At 55.3% G+C, this 18,130-nt stretch overlaps 6 protein-coding genes across 6 annotated transcripts; 4 read left to right on the forward strand and 2 right to left on the reverse strand.

The window, feature by feature from the left end:
• Nucleotides 1-4,034: 4,034 nt before the first annotated feature.
• On the forward strand, nucleotides 4,035-7,521 carry PG986_003470 (uncharacterized protein; the record flags this gene model as incomplete). The annotated part of the gene is made up of 9 exons (XM_066839692.1): nucleotides 4,035-4,206; nucleotides 4,551-4,639; nucleotides 4,699-4,720; nucleotides 4,794-4,931; nucleotides 4,981-5,289; nucleotides 5,342-5,521; nucleotides 5,576-6,117; nucleotides 6,177-6,459; nucleotides 6,515-7,521. Coding segments are annotated over 9 exons (2,742 nt in total), but the record flags the coding sequence as incomplete, so codon positions are not given.
• An 800-nt stretch (nucleotides 7,522-8,321) lies between these two features.
• On the forward strand, nucleotides 8,322-9,381 carry PG986_003471 (endoglucanase type K; the record flags this gene model as incomplete). The annotated part of the gene is made up of 2 exons (XM_066839693.1): nucleotides 8,322-8,786; nucleotides 9,043-9,381. The coding sequence occupies 2 exons, from the start codon at nucleotides 8,322-8,324 to the stop codon at nucleotides 9,379-9,381; spliced, it is 804 nt and encodes a 267-aa protein (XP_066704757.1).
• Nucleotides 9,382-10,775: 1,394 nt separating this feature from the next.
• PG986_003472 (uncharacterized protein) lies at nucleotides 10,776-12,147 on the forward strand (the record flags this gene model as incomplete). The annotated part of the gene is made up of 2 exons (XM_066839694.1): nucleotides 10,776-11,811; nucleotides 11,876-12,147. The coding sequence occupies 2 exons, from the start codon at nucleotides 10,776-10,778 to the stop codon at nucleotides 12,145-12,147; spliced, it is 1,308 nt and encodes a 435-aa protein (XP_066704758.1).
• A 281-nt stretch (nucleotides 12,148-12,428) lies between these two features.
• On the reverse strand, nucleotides 12,429-12,911 carry PG986_003473 (uncharacterized protein; the record flags this gene model as incomplete). Its single annotated transcript, XM_066839695.1, has 1 exon — nucleotides 12,429-12,911. The coding sequence occupies one exon, from the start codon at nucleotides 12,909-12,911 to the stop codon at nucleotides 12,429-12,431; it is 483 nt and encodes a 160-aa protein (XP_066704759.1).
• An 881-nt stretch (nucleotides 12,912-13,792) lies between these two features.
• Nucleotides 13,793-15,793, forward strand: PG986_003474 (uncharacterized protein; the record flags this gene model as incomplete). Its single annotated transcript, XM_066839696.1, has 4 exons — nucleotides 13,793-14,298; nucleotides 14,430-14,578; nucleotides 14,723-15,090; nucleotides 15,173-15,793. 4 exons carry the CDS (start codon nucleotides 13,793-13,795, stop codon nucleotides 15,791-15,793), a joined length of 1,644 nt encoding a protein of 547 aa, XP_066704760.1.
• Nucleotides 15,794-16,361: 568 nt separating this feature from the next.
• PG986_003475 (mannosyl-oligosaccharide 1-2-alpha-mannosidase MNS1) lies at nucleotides 16,362-18,098 on the reverse strand (the record flags this gene model as incomplete). Its single annotated transcript, XM_066839697.1, has 1 exon — nucleotides 16,362-18,098. One exon carries the CDS (start codon nucleotides 18,096-18,098, stop codon nucleotides 16,362-16,364), a length of 1,737 nt encoding a protein of 578 aa, XP_066704761.1.
• Between the last annotated feature and the right edge of the window lie 32 nt (nucleotides 18,099-18,130).

Below are 18,130 nucleotides of genomic sequence, written 5' to 3' on the forward strand. Positions count from 1 at the left end.
GTTGGGAGGTCTGCTTTTGCAGCCAGACTCGCTCGCTCGCGTCCCCGCCCATCTTCCATCAATTGATCTGTCTGGGCCACCCAGCCCATCAGTAACACTAGAAATGACCTGACGAGACTGCGACCGGGAGAAGCCCAAGTGATCTGGAGAGGCCTGGCACAAATTTTCCCTCCCAATGCCCACACCTGCACCCACATGCAGCACCCACAATGCACACTGGGCACCCACACCTACAGCCTACTTAGTATGTACTCGAGCCTACCTACTGCACATGCTACCTCCAGAATCGGGATGAAAGTGATTTGCGACGTAGGCACCTGGGTCAATGCTGTCCTCGACCCCCTGGCTCAGCTCAAGTCTTCGCCTTTGACGTACTAACAAACCCGACCAAGGCGGCCGATCCTACATGTAAAAAATGACGGTTACTGATTTGGAGCTGCTTGCGATGCTGACCTGCCCGGGTCAGTACTCGCACTCGCACACGACACCCTATCGACCCCCTCCAGCGTATCAACACGGCTTCGATGTACTGAATAGCTGGTGAGATTGCTGATTGTTTGCTTGCGCGACACCAGCATTCATGACTTTTGGAAAACACATCTCTTGTCCTACGTTTGCAGTGTGTAACAACGCGTTTACCTAAGCCATCGTTATGAAATACTCATAGCATGCCCGATGCAATTTGAAATCGATGCGATTTGCAGCATTTCGAGTGTCGAAAATTGGTACTTAGCCGCCTTGGGCGGGTTGGATAATCGAACGGAGTAGAGTGCCAAAGTGCACACCTAAACGAGGCAAGACCAGAATAATGCCGGGGGTCGGGCGTCTGTCCTATTGATGCCTACCTAAGGTACGAAATCAATCACTGCCAGCTGATTTTGGCTCTCCCAAGAACCTTTGGCTAAAACAGCGGGCGCGCACAACGACTGGGGCGCGACTTTGCTCATCCGAAGGTACTTGGCGCTCTTACACCTGCAAGTCACTTAATAATAGCAGATTTCTATATGTTGCCTTACTTCCTTTACCGTAGCAGATCCTGTCGTCCTTTTCACCCTGCTTTCGCATTGTTCGCCTTGTCGCATCCGATTTCTGCTCTTGCACGGGAGGACGGAGACGATTGAAGGCTGCGATAGCGGTTGGAAATCCGCCATCTGTTTAGGAGGTTCTCGTTGAAAGAGGCCCCGAGCCCGTCGCTGAAGTCACTGGATTCTCTCGTGGGTAGCGCGTCGCAGTTTATGCAGGGCCCCATCTAAGTACCACCATGCGACGAAGGCTACTGGCTAGATCCTCAGTGCTGTCGCGCTGATTTGCCAGCTCTAGGGGCTTGTTTTTTAAAGCGGCGATTCCCTACCTGCCTACCTGCTAAAACCTGTCCCCTCGTGCCCACTAGCTGACCCATCACGTAATGGCTTTCGCATCTGGCTGTCTGGCTGGGCCCTGACAATTATTCCTTTGCAGGACTCTCTAGACCTCTCTGCTATGGCTTGTCCTGCAGAAGGGGAAACTGAAAAGGCTGGTTTCGATTTTGTCCAGCTGGGGAGAGGGAGCGCTGGCGGGCCTCGTGTGTCACACGCTGTCCCTCCCCCCCAAGGTTCGAGGCCCGGCCGTTCTCCCACTCTCGTCCTCTCTCGCCTAGCTTGGTCCAGGCTTCAGACTGGCTGTCAGCACAATCATCTCATAAGCCATTTTGACGCCTTTACTGAAGTTCTACAGTAGGTAGTATTGGGCCTTGAAAAGCTGATGCAAGCTACTCCTCCAGTGCCTGTCAATTTGGCTCTGCAGCAACTGACGGTCGCCCTATCACATACCCCCCGCCTGCAGTGTCTTTAGGTCTGTCTGTTGGCATTCTACTCTTCAGTGCCTCCGCGTAGTATCGACCTTATCATGAGTTGAGCTCTATTACTTATTAGTACACTCAACGCAGCCGCGCCCGACGTATCCCATAGCACAGTAGCATGCCTGAGCCCCTGGAAACAAACCATTCACATGCGTATCACTCTCAACATGTCTGGTGATTACTTGAGATACTCTCCTGAGGCCGGCCCCATTTCCACATCTAGGGCCTGAAACCACCATCCACTCGTTTTGATGTTTCCGTATGACTGCCCATCGTATAAGCGCCATCTTGACTTAGGTACCTCATACAGCGTGCAGCTCATACTTGATCCTCTAGGTCAAGCTCTTTCGCCTGTCAACTAACTGGCTGAGCTGGCGCACCCAGCTTCTCAACCCCATTTACTAACATTCACCTGGGCCACGAGCTCTGAAGCTATCACTGTTGGTTATGCTGTAGGACATGATTCTGAAAATGAATCAGCTTAGCAGTGTTTCATACCAAAAGTATCTCGTTCCACTCCAGCCTTTTGTAGGGTCAATACTTACAGCATACCTACCACTTGAAGATTCTCATTCTATAGCTATGTGATGGACACTGGCTGATATATATTACTGCCCAGGACACCGGCATCCTCTTCATGGCGAAAGCCTCCCTTCCACCATACTATGCCGTACCTCTGGTATAAATCAGAGATCATTTAATGGCATTCACATAATGTTTATTATATCAATATCATGTTCGCCGCAGAACAGCTTTGGTGTTGAGTGCATCTATGTCGAGTAGGTAAGAACCTAGCTCTTGTTCAGATAACTCAAGGCCACTCACTCGGCTAACACCCGAAGCACATGCCCGCATACGCATGCCTAAGGTATGGTAACGAGCAAACCATGATCTTGCCTAGCAGGTCCTAGGTACTTACACAGAGGGTTCGGTAGTTGGTAGGTAGGTATTTACACACGAGCCAGACGTCACCCTCCATGCTTGACGTTTGGTATCATGATGCGGTCCGCGAGTGTATGCCAAATTGTCCCAGGTATTACGTCAAATATACCAAACATACGTAGGATGTAGGCTTAAGGCTATAAGCCGTGAGCCCCAGGTGGCCGTCGCGGGGTGTTTCATCGAGCCGCCCGCTATTGGGTGTCGGTAGGCGCCTTCTATTTACCGAGCCGCCATGATGCACATGCACATGCGCACACTGGACCGATGCCATGCCTGCGTTGTATGTATGCCGCCTGCCCCAATCCAGCGAGGCATACCAGGACGCCCAGAAGAAAGTAACAACATTCGAGCATCGTCTCAGTCATATAAAGCATCGCTTGCAGCGACAGCCATCCGACCATATTGCAAGGCCCGGCTCGCCATCCTCATGCACCAGCGGCTCGACCTATCTATCCACCAAGCGCGATCACGATAAGCTTATGCTGAGGAACTCAATATATTAGTCAGGAACCGGTCGCGAGGCTGGTCTAGGTTGGGTTCAAAAGTGAAGTCTTTTCTCGCCGTGATGCGAGGTGAATAGAATGCACACCTACATTGACCTCTTATCGTCCGACGAGCATCTGACACACGTGTATCGACTCACTCAGCGTCCCTCGTCCCCTCCTCGTAGAGCCTTGGCATGGGCTAGAATCCTGCTGTCAGTTGGGGCCCCAAGCAGCCAAAGCATTCGTACCACGTACTGCCACCAGCAGCCTTTTGCAGGGATTTGGGTTTAGCTAAAACAAGACGCAAAGTACCGGTGTACTGATTATTGGGGACGGCTCCAAGCCTGCAAGTCAAGCAAGTCAAGCACAGCATCCAGCAACCCCATTACCGACCACTTCGGTCCAATTGAATGCATTAGACGCCTGCCATCGCGTCTTGGCAGGTCAGAGGTTCAGTCGATCTCCAGCTAAGCTTCATGCTATGGGCCCCCCTGCCTACTTTTGGATCGTCCAACGATGATGAACCCCCCTTCGACCCCTCCAAACACGACCTTGACAGGGACAGGAAGGCCCAGAAGCAAGGGCACCAACGTCACACACCAAATTGCGAGGAAGCTTTCTTTGACAGGCTGCCTTTCTTCTTATTTGAGCCTCGTCCCCCCTCTTCACGCTCTGGCTTGATTTGTTTTGGTCAATTTCTCTTCTCCAAGAATCACCATTACTCTTGAGAAAACCTCGATCAGAAACACGACATTTGAACATCTGAAGGGCAGGTCTCGACGATGTTCACATCCAAATCCTTCTACCCCGCCGTTTTGGCTGTGGTTATCCTGTGCGCTTTCACGCCAGGTGCCCTGGCCTTCGGCGCCGGTAACATTGCTGGTATTAGCAAGGTCGAAGGAGTCAACTGTAAGTTTCGACCGGCCTCCCAATGCCATGACCGTACAGCAGCTAACAGATACCCCTGATAGGGCGCCGTAAGTCTTCACAGCTATAGCTTGCCCGAATACCCGTCCAAACACTGCATCACTTGCATACAGTACTACACTGCATATACGATGAATTCGCCTCGAGTGAAAGTCAAAACGGAGGTCGCCTCAGCCCTCGCCTATGATTGGGACAATGCGTGACTGTATTGAGCGAATAATCTACGAACGGGAGCAGTTGTTATTCGCCAGTACTGGTCCCAACCCATTCCCAAGGCTGTAGACTGCCTTCTACCAACCTTCTATCACAAAGTTTTACAGCTGCGAAAAATCGGGACATTGCTAATTGAAAATGTACAGATGGTGATTTGGAGGACACCCTCTTGACTCTGGCAATGGCCAGAGTCCTTGGAAACGGCAAGAAGTTCGACAAGCTCACAGTCCAACGTGTAAGTCGATTCGAAAACATAACTCCCTTCATAAAACACCACTAATACCATCAATCCAGGTCTACTTCGGAAACTGGCTGCGTACGTCTTACTGCCCTGCCGCCTTGATTGCCTGCCAGCTGTTGTACAACAAGTACTGACTGCCAGTGTTTAGGCGACTACTCGCAGGCGATTGATATCGGAACTGTGAAGGCTGTTTCTTCCGAAGCTATTCGCCTACTGCTGTGTGTTCTGGGCTTCATGACATTCGGCTTCGGCAGCAAGGAGTTCGAAATCACTGCTGAGAGACTTGGTACGAACCATTCCAAACTAAAACCAACTGTCCACTGACGTTATTTCAGGCACTTACAGACCCGAGGACCATATCGACAACCCTAAGGGCTATGGCGCTGGTGCTGGTGACCCCAGGCAGTACGACAGACGTCTCCGTGGTCCCATTGACGAAGACCGCGAGCTGTCCATTGATCCCGAGAGTGGTATGAAGAACTACATCGCCAATGAGCGCGCCGGAATTATGACTTCAGCCCAACACGTTCGAAAGCTCTTCGGTGATTCTATTGAGCTGGCCAGAAGCTACCGCCGCAGCAACAACAAGGACGAAATCTACGAGGCTCTGCGCTTGCTTGGTACTGGTCTTCACTGTCTGGAAGGTTTGTAATATTGCCTCTCTTGATTTTGGCTTCATAACTTACAGGTATTTAGATTTCCTTGCCCACAGCAACTACACCGAACTGGCTCTGATCGAGATGGGTGAGCGTGATGTCTTCCCCCACGTGGGACGGGATACGCGTATGCGTCTTGAAGGAGCTCGTGATGAAGTCTACCCTCTTGTCACCGGTACCTTTGGTGGTGTCGACTTCCTGCATTCCGTTACTGGTGAAGGTACGTGCTTGATCCTCTACTCGTACATATTATAGCGTCTAATACAATGACTAGTCTCCGACAAGCTCACTCAGAATGAGCTGGACGAACTCGAGGGTACTCTGACAAACAACAAGAACAGCAACACCAGCATCATCGAAGATCTTCTGAACAAAATCCCGGACGGAATCCTCGGCGGTGACAAGAAGGGTGAAATGCAGAACATCCAGGAGAACGCTGCCAACTCACAGATGCAGAACGCCCAGGTTTCTCCTCGCGATCCCGAGGAGTTTACTCGCTACGTCCAGGATATCTTCAAACAGGTCATGCCTGCGATTGAGTTCCACGATGAGTTGATGAAGACCATCGGCGAAATGATTGAGAAGATTCCCATTCTGCCCAAGATCCTCGAACAACTTGAGGAGCAGATGTCTGTTTGGGTATTCTCTATCATGGCTCCATTCGTTGTACCTGTCTTGAAGCAGGTCAAGAACGAGCTTCGCACCGGATCTCATGAGATCATTGAGAGTAGCGAGGCCGAGCAGCATATCGTTTTCGATGACGACCGCTCATCTGACCCCACACACTCTATGCTGTCCAAGGATCACTTCTCCAACGTAAGTAATTTTGGACGAGCTCTATCGAAGGGAGACAATACTAACATCCACCTAATTAGATCCTCAACGAGGTCGCCGGAAAGACTGCCAGCAAGGTCGTTTCCTGGGCGACTCCTCAGATCATGGAGCTTTGGGACGATGAGGGAAGAAACCCCGACGAGGTCATCACCAACATCATCTTTGGTGTTATGCATCACCCTGCCCAGCGCGACCATGCTGATGGCCCGGTCCGCGAAGGCCGCCAGATCATGTTTGATTCGGTCAGGCAATGGTGGGAAGAAATGGATGACCGTGACAGGGACGACCTCCGACGCAAGCTCTCCCGGGATGGTGTCTTCAACGGTATGCCAACATATCTACTTTAATGTCGAGGAAATACGTACTGACCAAACCTTAGGCGAGAACCACAAGGAAGGTGTCCATGATACTGGACACGGCTGTGGCAAGCCCTTGGGCATGAAGAAGAATTACGAAGGCGGAGAGGGTGGCTCCATGGAAGACCGTATTGCAGGTGCGGCTGCTGGTGCCATCTACGAAGGCATTACTGGCGGTATCGGCAACGTTCTCGAGCAACAAGCTGGCATCAACCTCCCGTCAGGAGAAGGAGGCCACCCTATTCAAGTTGAGGAGTCCGGCGGCCACAGTAGCGGCATCGGCGGCTTCCTTCACTCCGTCGGCAAGAGCCTGCTAGGCGACAACTTCAAGAAGGACGACCGGGAGTCGTACTCTTCCAGAACGGATGATGACAACTCGCGCACCGAGACGCGAACTGAATACGGCCACTCTGGCGGCCGCTACGAGCAAGCCACCGAGTCGCGAACTGAATACGATAACGGCGACGAGTCCAGGACTTACAAGCGCTACGAGCAGGACGAGGACCGCCGTGGCAACACCACCGGCTACGGCTACGAGGAGCGAACCGAGTCCCATCCATCTTACGGCGGTGGCCGTGAGTCTCACACCGAGCGCCGTGAGGACTACGGAGGCTCGAGCCAGGGCTACGGCGGCGGCTATGGCGGCGGCGACAGATACGGACGTGGTAACAGTGGTGGCGACAGTTACGGTGGCGGTAACAGCGGCTACGGTGGTGGTAACAGCAGTTACGGCGGTGGCGACAGCTACGGCGGCGGCAACAGCGGCTACGGTGGCGGCAACAGCTACGGCGGTGGTGATAGCTATGGCCGCGAGTCACGTGACGAGTCGTCATCCTACGGCCGTCAGGAATCCAGCGGGGGCTACGGTGGCGGATACGGGGGTGGCCAACGTGATGACGACGAAGGTGGCTACGGTGGCCGACGCAACGATGAGGGCTATGGCGGTGGAGAGTCTGAGTCTTATATGCGTCGCGGTAACAACGACTACGAGGAGCGCCGTGATGAGTACGGTAGCGATCGCCGTTACTAAGCGGAGGTGCATGGCTTCTTGCATGATCGATCATGACTTTACGGATATGTTCTGATGCTAGACCGGTTCTGTAGAACTCTGCGCATTCTTCACGATAGATGAGGAGCTGCTACACTGAAATAAAAGAATTTTACTGGCAGAAGTTTGACTCTTCAATGTTGTGAAAATGGCTGACTGTTGCAACACTTCATGTAAGGCAATACGGGATGATATATAGCATGGGTAGAATGGGATCTGCAGTAGTTTGGAAGTATGCGGGGATTCCGAACCGCGAATAAGTGCGGTTGCCCTGTAGGGACTCTCTGCTGAGCAATGATCTCATGCGCCTACTTCTGCCGGCCGGGAGTATATTGGCGCTCGGCTTTTTCCAAATGGGGGTTATCTATTTTGCCATTGCCCAACTCCACCTTCGAGCCGCCTCCGGGGGGCTACCCTCCAGGCGGTTATGATGGGGTCACAGCAAGTGACACTACGACAGGCGTTGATTTGCCGAGTGCCAATGCGCAGATCGCGGGATGCGGTTGCATCTAAGATGCAGGTGTATAGTTGCCCCTGAGTCTGTATTTATGGACTTCTCGGTAGTCGACTCCGTAGGGCCGCACTGCAGGGAGGTTTTAAGAAGCGTTGAAGCCCCTTTCCACTTTCTTGTCTGAAATCGCCAGAGATCTCCTTTCTCCACTACATTATCAATTCATTACTAGATTGTTGATCGACTCGGTGAACAAGATACAGAAGTACAGAGAAATACAGCATCGAAACCCAATTATCTCCTCCTCTGGTGTCACCAAGGCAAACGCAACATGCACGTCCACTCGATCCTCACGACCGCCGCCGCCGCCGCGACCCTCCCGCTCCTAGCCTCCGCGCAGGGGGGATGGGGCGGCTCCTCGGGCACGGGCCGGACGACGCGGTACTGGGACTGCTGCAAGCCGAGCTGCGGCTGGGGCCTCAAGACCAACTCGGGCAAGTACGTGCAGACGTGCGACAAGAGCGACGGCCCGCTGGGCGGGTCCGACACCAAGTCCGGGTGCGACAACGGCGTGGCGAGCGGCGCCTACATGTGCTCCAACCAGAGCCCCTGGGCCGTCAACGAGACGACGGCGTACGGCTGGGCCGCGGTCAAGCTCGCGGGGTCCAACGAGCAGACGTGGTGCTGCGCGTGTTATGAGTTGACGTTCACGAGCGGGCCCGTCAGTGGGAAGACGATGGTGGTGCAGGCTTCGAATACGGGGGGCGATTTGGGGCAGAATCATTTCGATATTGCGGTAAGTGCGAGGAGTAGAAGGAGTTGCTTATGAACACCACTCCTTGCATTTCTATTTCCGTTGCTTCTTAGTCTACGATTTCTCAGAACGGCGTCATGCCCAATCGCACCTATTCCCTCAAGGGGGTTACGACGATAGGAGTGGCCACCGATACTTCCCCTTTTCTCTCTCTCTCTCTGTGTATCTCCATTACTTGGAATCCACACAAGACAGTTGAAACAAACAATACACGTACGACACTAAAAACCCCTCCCAGATGCCCGGCGGCGGCGTCGGCCTGTTCAACGCCTGCACCAACCAGTACGGCGCCCCGCCCAACGGCTGGGGCGCCCAGTACGGCGGCGTCTCGTCTCGGTCGGAATGCGACTCGTTCCCCGAGAAGCTGAAGGCGGGCTGCTACTGGCGCTTCGACTGGTTCGCGGGCGCCGACAACCCGGACGTGACCTTCAAGCAGGTCGCGTGCCCGGCCGCGCTCGTGGCCAAGTCGGGCTGCTCCCGTAACAACGACGCCATCAACGAGACGCCCACGGGGCCATCGAGCGTCGGGACCTGGACGCCCGAGGCCACGGCGGCGCCCACGGCTGGCGCTGTCTAGAAGTGCCTGGCTAAGAGAAAGGGACTGAGAAGGAGGCGTGTGTGGGAATCGTGAGATAGGTGGTGAAGGGACGTATTGTCCATACATGTTAGGTACTTAGTTATTGAATCAATAGCTGGTCTCCTAACCCAAGTCGAAAATAAATCCCTACGAGTTGACGAATTGTCCATTTCAGTTGTATAAAATGTTTCCATGCTTTCTATGACAAGGAGTCGTCAACGCCTCAGGATACCCCTTTACCAAATGAGCCACCTCGGTCTGGATCATGGAGGTGGGATATATCCATGCCATTCGATGCTACACAAGCAGACATGTTTCAAGTCAGCATTCGACTACCCAAACAAAATGGCCCGACCCAGCAACTCGAACTTGCCAGTGTTTATTGACGCGAACAGCCGTTTTGATGATCAAGGGTAGCCTGGGCGCTTGAGATCAGCATGACCGCAATGCCAAGGACGCGGAAGTTCGGAAGCAGCTTATCGGGTTGCACAGTGCAGTTTCCACGGTACGCCCTGCTGATGCCCGGTAGTTGTCGAGGCTTCCCTTTCCAAACGCCATGGAAACTTAGTTATATTAAAGTTAGGGGAACGACCAGGCTTGGCTGGAATGCAGGAGTGGCAGATCCCGAATGAGCAGTGAGCTCCTGCGCTTTGCAAAAGGTCAGGACGTATTTCTGGATAATGAACCCATCATATCATGGACGTATTGTTGTCTCCATGTTGAACGTGAAAAGTATCAGTGCCCTAAATGCGCTACACGCTGATAAGGTACTGAAGTTGGGCATGTTCGCCTGGTGATATGCGATGGATGCATCGCAGCAAACCCGATCAGGGAGGTGGTATTGTCGCACGGGGAGCTGAAGTGCCTTGCCGGTGAGATCGAGCTGCATCCGGGCACCAATTAGAGCGAGCTGGTGCAGCCCGACTTGGACATGCCCATGTTAGGATGAGGTCACCGGGCAGACCGGTAGGCGGTGTGCATGATGTGTTTCTGTGTATGAATAGGAGTGCCATGCATTCAGAAACAAAACTCCCCCTGCGAAACTCAAAAAACCAGGCCCAAGAAGATAGCGGAAGGCGGGACCGGAATGCGGATACAGTGCTGGATTCCTCGGAGGAAGCGACCACGGGAGGCATCACGCTGCACATCATCTCAACGTAAAATGTACAAGAGGAAAGCATGACCGTTCCCATATCTAAATTCAGAATGCTCATGCCTACACTCGAAATGATTCATTGAGCACATTACATCTGGAATGACCTTCTTACCAACGCCCACTACTTATCAAATACCCGAGACATCGACTTAACACATCGCCAACGCCGTGCCTACCCGTTAATGTTGTAAACCGTTTCTGAATAACATATATAAACTGTTCAGCACAGAACGTAAACATGGCTCCGTCCAAGATTTCGGAATACGAGGATAGTTGCTGCACCAGCACAGGATGTGTCACCACTACCAAGAACGCGGGCAGCCGCCCCGTGGACGGGTCTTCCTTATATCGTATTGATATCCACACCCACATCATGCCGTCTTCACTGCCGGATCTCTCCTCCTATCCCACCAACTCGCCCACGGACCCCTGGCTGAGCCTGCGGCCCTCCAAGAGTGGCAAGAGCGACGAGATCGACATGTACGTGGGCGACAGCTTCTTCCGGACCGTGGAGCCCAACTGCATCGACGCCGAGGCCCGGATCCGCGAGATGGACGCCGCCGGCGTGGACGTGCAAATCATAAGCACCGTCCCCATCCTGTTCTTCTACGATGAGCCGGCAGAGCCCGTCACGGTGCTGGCGCGCGCCCTCAACGACCACATCGCGGAGACGTGCCAGCGGTACCCGGACCGGTTCGTCGGCCTGGCCACGGTGCCGCTGCAGGACGTGGACGAATCAGTGCGGGAGTTGGAGCGTTGCAAGGGCCTAGGCCTTGTCGGTGTCGAGATTGGCACCACAGTCGGCGACATGAATCTGGACGATGCCGCCTTGGATCCCTTCTGGGCCGCGTGCGAGCGGCTTGGCATGGTCGTTTTCGTGCACCCGCTAGGGTACGCCCTGCCCAAGGAGAACAAGAAGCGATGGTCCAAATATTGGGGCTCCTGGCTCGTGGGCATGCCGTCCGAGACGGCGCTGTCCATCCTCGCGATCACGGGTTCGGGGGTGTTGCTGCGGCACCCGCGCCTGCGGCTGTGCTTCGCCCACGGCGGCGGCGCATTCCCAGCTCTGTTGGGGAGGATCCAGCACGGGTACGACTGCCGCCCCGACCTGGTGGCGGTGAACTCCGGGGGTGTGTGTCCGGCCGACCATGTTAGCCAGGGCGCTTTTTGGGTTGATTCTCTGGTGCACGACCCGGATCTGCTCGAATTCCTGTGCAAGAAGATTGGGTCAGATCGCGTTGTTATGGGCTCGGATTACCCATTTCCCCTAGGAGGTAAGTAACAGCAGCACTCGGGATCCAAACGTATAAGGGGGGGAATGACTAACGAATTCTGCAGAAGTCCCAGTGGCCGGAAAGATGCTGTGTGCTGAGGATCAACTGTCCAGGTTCCTGACGTGGGAACAGAGGGCGGACATGCTCTCAGGAAATGCCATTAAGCTTTTCAACCTCGGCTCCAAATTCGAGAGACGTTTCCAAGAGAACCTTGCAGAGTTTCAAGCAAACTTGAAGACCGCGAAGGATACACCTGTGAAGGCAAAGGACACGTCCATGAAGAAGATTATGGTGGAGCTGGAGCACTTGGAGGTGCAACCGCTGGTGGCAAACTAGAAGAGCCATTTACCCCTGAATGAGTGTACGTAGCGTTGCGTTTGTGTTTAAGGCGTTGGACATGGCTTATCGAATCTGTTAAACTGTACATACTTTTACGATGCGCGAATGGTTCATTTATGACGAGCGACTTGCTGATGGAGGTATCGATGTTGGTGGCCGCACAGCCCATCCGACCTCCACGCCTATCTTACAAGAATGAATTTACTGAATCGACCAATGGCTTTTCAACTTCAACGTCCGACCACTTTCCATACTTCTGGACCCCTAGACAGAACCGGTCACGGCCACAACGCCATGCACTTGATCTCCACATTCAGCTTCGGGCTCGGCAGCGCGGCGACCTGGACGCACGTCCGGGAGGGCGCCGCCGCCTTGTCGGGCCAGACCTTGTTCCACTCCTCGTTCATGCCGGCGTAGTCGGCCGCGATGTCGGTCAGGAAGACGGTGGCGTCGACGACGGCCTCGAGCCCGAGGGCGCCGCCCGTCGCGCCCCGCAGGATGGCGCCGATGTTCTGCAGCACCGCCGCGGTCTGCGCCCGGACGTCGAGCGCGTGGGTCCCCGTGGCGGCGTCCGTCACGCAGCCGGCGTAGGTGCCGTCCCCGCGCCGCGAGGAGGTGCCGGAGACGTAGATTACGCGGGGGCTGCCGGGGAGGACGCGGGCGTGGGGGTAGTTGGCTAGGCCTTGGGCGGCGGTGGCGGGGAGGAGGTAGGGGGTGCCGTTGGGGAATGATGGTTGGGTTTCGGAGGAGGAGGTGGCCATGGTGGGAGGGCTTGGTGGTTTGGCGGCAGGAGTCTGTGAGGGGGGCTGTGTTTTATTTGCCAGGGTGAGATCTGTGTCAAAGGTGCTCAAAGTGACAGCGTGAGATGGTGCCGCTGAATTTGGACGTATGATGTACAATCAGTCACACAATCTCATGAAGGTTTTGTTTGCTTCTGTAAGTAATTATTCCTTTTGCTTTGCCCTTTTGTTTGTGACCTCTCTGCGTCGGATTCGAACCAGTAAGTGACTCTGTCCGATCGCTCTTTGGGTTCCGGGTTGTATCGGTTATACCGACCGCGGCCAATCATGTGGTCCCCTTTCCGCTTCCGCACTTGGAGATCCGAGGTTTTTAGTGCATCCGAGATATAATCGTGCCGCACCCCAATTCCCAGCTTCCGCGATCGACCATTGATGCATCAGTGCAGTAGAATACCCCCCTCCATCCCCTCGTGCCGTGCCGCACCCCGGGTACCTCTCGGTTTGGCTATCTTAAATCGATGAAACGGTTTGATGCTCTCAACTATTGATGATTTCGCAAAACAACAACCGTGTCGTCGTGTGAAGTGGCTGAATACGGAGCATAAGAAACCGGACAAGAAAGATATGTATCAAGAGACTTGACTGCAAACCACTCCATTTCTCCTTACAGTGGTATACTCCAAATCGATCGTATATGCATGTAGTTAGCTGAGGACCCAGGGTACATGCAGCTGTTGGCTATCCCATGCTAGGCTGGAGTGGTTCCGTATTTCCAAGCCAACCCGAGGCCGACTTAAAGCGAGTTGAACGGCGAATCACTCGGGTCCCTGAATCGAAAACATTAAACCGTTGTCATTGGCATTAACAAGAAAGATAAACATACAAATTCCAGTGAAGCAGTCATGGGATCGGTCCAGAAAGGAGAAGACAGTTCCGAGTTTGGCAGCTCCGTCATCCAAGATGCCTGGCTGTGCGACACCCTGGAGAAAGCCGAGGCGTTCATCGCCTCGCCACATCATGCATCATCGTCGTCGTCGGACAAGGGCGGCCGATATAAGATAGCGATGCAGAACTATGTCGGAGGTTCGTTCACAGAACCACCACCAACGAGCGCGTCAACAACAACAACGTCACAGTATATCGACGCCGTCGACCCCAAGACGGGCAGGACATTCGGCCAGGTCCCCATCAGCAGCGCCGACGAAGTGGAGCACGCGCTCCGGGCCGCGACCGAGGCCTTCGGGCCCTGGTCCGCCACGCCGGCGGCCGCGCGGTCCAAGCACCTCCAGCGCGTGGCCCAGCTGATCCAGGAGCACCGCGAGCTGTTCGCCGTGTGGGAGAGCATCGACCAGGGCAAGACGCTGGAGCGGGCGCGGGTCGAGGTCGATCGCGCCGTGTCCAACTTCAAGTAAGGCCCCATCTCGTCTAACCGTATAAGCCCCCTGAATCATATGCACACACTCCTTCAACTCGGAGTGAATTGTGGTGGGCGCCGAATAAGAACCAAGCAATCTGACATGAGAGTATATGAAATGACAGCTATTTCTCGACATTCATACTGCACCAACAGACGGCCGCCCGCGTGGTCGACGGCGCCAATATCTTGACGTACGAACACCGCTCCCCTGCGGGCGTGTTCGCGTTGATCTCACCATGGAACATGCCGTTATACCTACTGACGTGGAAGGGTAAGTTTATACGAGTGACAACGGATTACAACGTCCCATTCGAATGTTCTTATGTACTGTCCCTCTCCACAGCGAGGGAGGAAACACGGATGCTGTAACCCTGACAATGAAGACACATATGCTGACTATATCTGTCACTTCCAGTGGCGCCCTGCCTAGCCTTCGGCTGCACCGCCGTCGCCAAACCCTCCGAAGTGACCTCCATGACGGCCTTCCTCCTATGCGAGGTGTTCCGGCGCGCCGGCCTGCCCGCGGGGGCCATGAACGTCGTGTTCGGGGACGGCGCGACGACGGGGTCGGCTCTGGTGCGCAGCCCGCTCGTGAGGGGCGGCGTCTCCTTCACGGGCGGCACCGCGACGGGTATCCAGATCCGCCGCGACACCGCGGACCAGATCTACAAGCACCTCTCGCTCGAGCTGGGCGGCAAGAACCCCACGCTCGTGTTCGAGGACGTCGAGCTGGATAAGGCGGTGCAGACGGCGGCCATGGCGGCGTTTGAGAACCAGGGGGAGGTGAGTTTTTGTCTCCAACTCCTCGTTGCATTATCGAAAAGGGGGGCTATAATGAAACACCGACCCGCTAACAAACCTCCAGATCTGCCTCTGCGGATCCCGCATCTACGTCCACTCCTCCATCTACGACGACTTCGTCGCCGCCTTCACCGCCTACGTCCAAGCCAACTACAAGTGCGGCGAGCGCGTCGGCGCCGTCGTCTCGCACCAGCACTACACCAAGGTCCGCTCCTACCTCCTCCTCGCCCAGTCCGAAGGCGCCACCTTCCACTCCCCCACCCCCACCGCGCAGCTCCCGCCCGCAGGCCCAGCCGACGGCTACTGGATCCCCCCCACCATCCTAACCGACGTCCCGCCCAGCTCGCGCCTGCTGCAGGACGAGATCTTCGGCCCCGTCGCCACCATCAGCCGGTTCGCGACCGAGGCCGAGGCCGTGCGCCTCGCCAACGACAACCCCAACGGCCTCGCCGCGGTCCTGCTGACGCGCGACGGGGGCGGATGCGCCGCGTCGGCGAGCGGCTCGAGGCCGGCCTGGTCTGGGTCAACTGCTGGCTGGTGCGCGAGCTCGGCACGCCCTTTGGCGGCCTCAAGAGCTCCGGCACGGGGCGCGAGGGCGGCGAGTACAGCCGCGACGTCTTCACGAATGTGCGGACGCTGCATATGCCGCTTCAGTGATGGCAATCTGGATCACGCCAACCAATAATGCCCACCCTGCCCGGAAGGTAAGGTCGCACACTTGATGGCGGAATATACGGCTGATGACTTTTACGGCGTAATAGGCAAATTGTCCAAATTGTATTATGCATGGGAGGTTGTTGGATAAGAATGTGACGATAACAACGAGATAGCCCTCTGAATGTTAAATAGGAATGTCATTACTACTAGTGTTACCCTGAATCTGTATATACAACCTCACTCAATCGTGCCGTGTGGTATAACTACTTCTGCAACCCGTCGAATCGTCCCCTTGACTGCCAATGCGTCCTGGATGTGCGCTGCTCTATCGCGACCCTTCAGATCGCTCTTACGGCTCGTCGCCCCCAGGTCAACGCATGACTGCAGATAGGTATCATCGCTCAACCACTCTTCGTTGTGAATATCAAAAAATCGTAATCCAAGGAAAAAAGCCAACAACGCCTAAACTCAGGCAGCGATAGAATCATTACAAATGCATGCATGCTAATGCGTCTCTCATCTTCCCGTATCATCTCGTCTCGCACCCTCCAAAAAAAAAAAAAAAAGCAAAACTCCCTCGCTGAATTTCAGCTGGGTTAGGTATATGTAAAGAATCCATGTGCGACCGGCCGCAGGAACGGGTGCGCCTCCGTGTTGAGGACGTATTTATCCAGGTCGACGAGGTCGGGCGGCGAGAACATCAAGTAGAAATACTTGAGCGTCTCCGACGTCCAGAAGCTCTCCATCGAGTCTTGCTTCTCCGTGTCGGCCGCCCTCGCCACCGTCACGTCGCTGATGGCCGAGAAGGCCAGTTTCGTCTCCGTGGCCCTTTTGATCGACTGGAACATCCGCCAGGCCATCTCTTGGTATTCCGGGTTGCCCGTCATGCGGTACATGAAGAAGATGCTCTCGATCGCTTCGGGCCGTAGTATGTACCTCGGGTCCAGCGTGTTCTTGAACCCCTGCGGCAGCCGTCTGTCCGCCGTTCCTTCCCAGTACTCCTCATCCCACGCGCACGGCTCCAAGCTGGGGCACGGATACAACGTGAAGGTTTCGGGCATAATGCCAATCGGGAAGGCGTTGTACGCCCAAGCGCAACCCCGGGCAATTTTCTCCGCAATCTTAACATGTTCGGGGATGTTGAACAGCTTTCCGCCCAAGCCAAACATGCCACCTACAAAGCAGCCCAGATGTTGTCCCTCGGCCTCGAGCTCTGGGCCTTCCTGGGAACTGACGTAAACCGAGCCGGTGAAGAGGATGTCGTCCTGGTTGGGCGTCATGGGCCTGAACAAGAGGTGCTTCGTCACGGCATCCATGGCGTCCATGTACATCTTCTCATACATGGGCTCCAGCCCGCCCGTCATGGCGTACATCTTGGGCAAGTACTCGTACAGCGAATCGGCCAAAGCCCCGAGGGTGAAGCCTCGCTGGCCCGAGAAGTCTAGGTTGCGCATGTTGAGGAACGTGGGCCACATGCCCGGCAGCCTCGTCGAGTTCTGCGTCCGGTCGAGGACCCGAGCGACCCGGTCGATCGCGTCGTAGTATTTGTCCTGGCCGGTGAGCTGCGCCAGCCGGGTGAACTCCAAGCCGGACGAGGTGACGGCGGCGGAAGGGTCGTGGACGCCAGGGACCAGCAGCCCTTCTTTCGCGAGGTCGAAGTCCAGGAAGAACGGAGGCATGCGATTGTCCGTGTCGTAGCCCGAGTACAGCATATCGCCGAGCTCAATGGCCTTCTCGAGCAGCGCAGGCTCCTTGCTGAGATCGTAGGCGCTCAGGAGACCGCCCAGATGGCGGATGGTCGTCTCGAAGAAGTTGCACGCCGTCTCCTTCGTCTTGGACCAGTCGAGCGTCACGGCGGCGGCGGCGGCGTGGCGGAACTCGTCCTTCAGGTCCATGATCCACAGGGTGTCGAGCGAATCGACCAAAGTGGCGGCCCAGCCTCCAAACGTATCCTTGCCCTCGCCCGACACGGGCGTGAGCTCGTCGTACATCCACGCATGTCTCTTGTAGCTATCCCAGCTCTTCAAAAAGGCATTTCGTATCTCGGCGCGACGGCTCTCGAGGACTTGGAGCCGCTCGCGGCTGGGCGCTTTGTCGGAAGCGAAGTCGTGCTGGAACTTGGGCAGGCTCTTGGGCGAGCCTCGCGGGAGAGGGGTCAACTTTGCGACGGGATTGCGCTCGGTCAGGGTCGACCAGTCGAAACTGCTCCGGAAGTACTGGAAGCCGTACAGATCCTCGCGCGGCTTGGGGATGAAGATGACGAGAATATACAGAACAACAATGGCAGCGACGACGGTAAGAAGTCGCGTTGGCCTCCGGAAAAGCGCAGCCATGGCGACGTGGTTTTGTTCGGTCAGCCGTACGA

The sequence above is a fragment of the Apiospora aurea genome, assembly GCF_038362705.1.
Source record: "Apiospora aurea strain CBS 24483 chromosome Unknown utg000002l_segment0_segment0, whole genome shotgun sequence".
Taxonomy (NCBI): domain Eukaryota; kingdom Fungi; phylum Ascomycota; class Sordariomycetes; order Amphisphaeriales; family Apiosporaceae; genus Apiospora; species Apiospora aurea.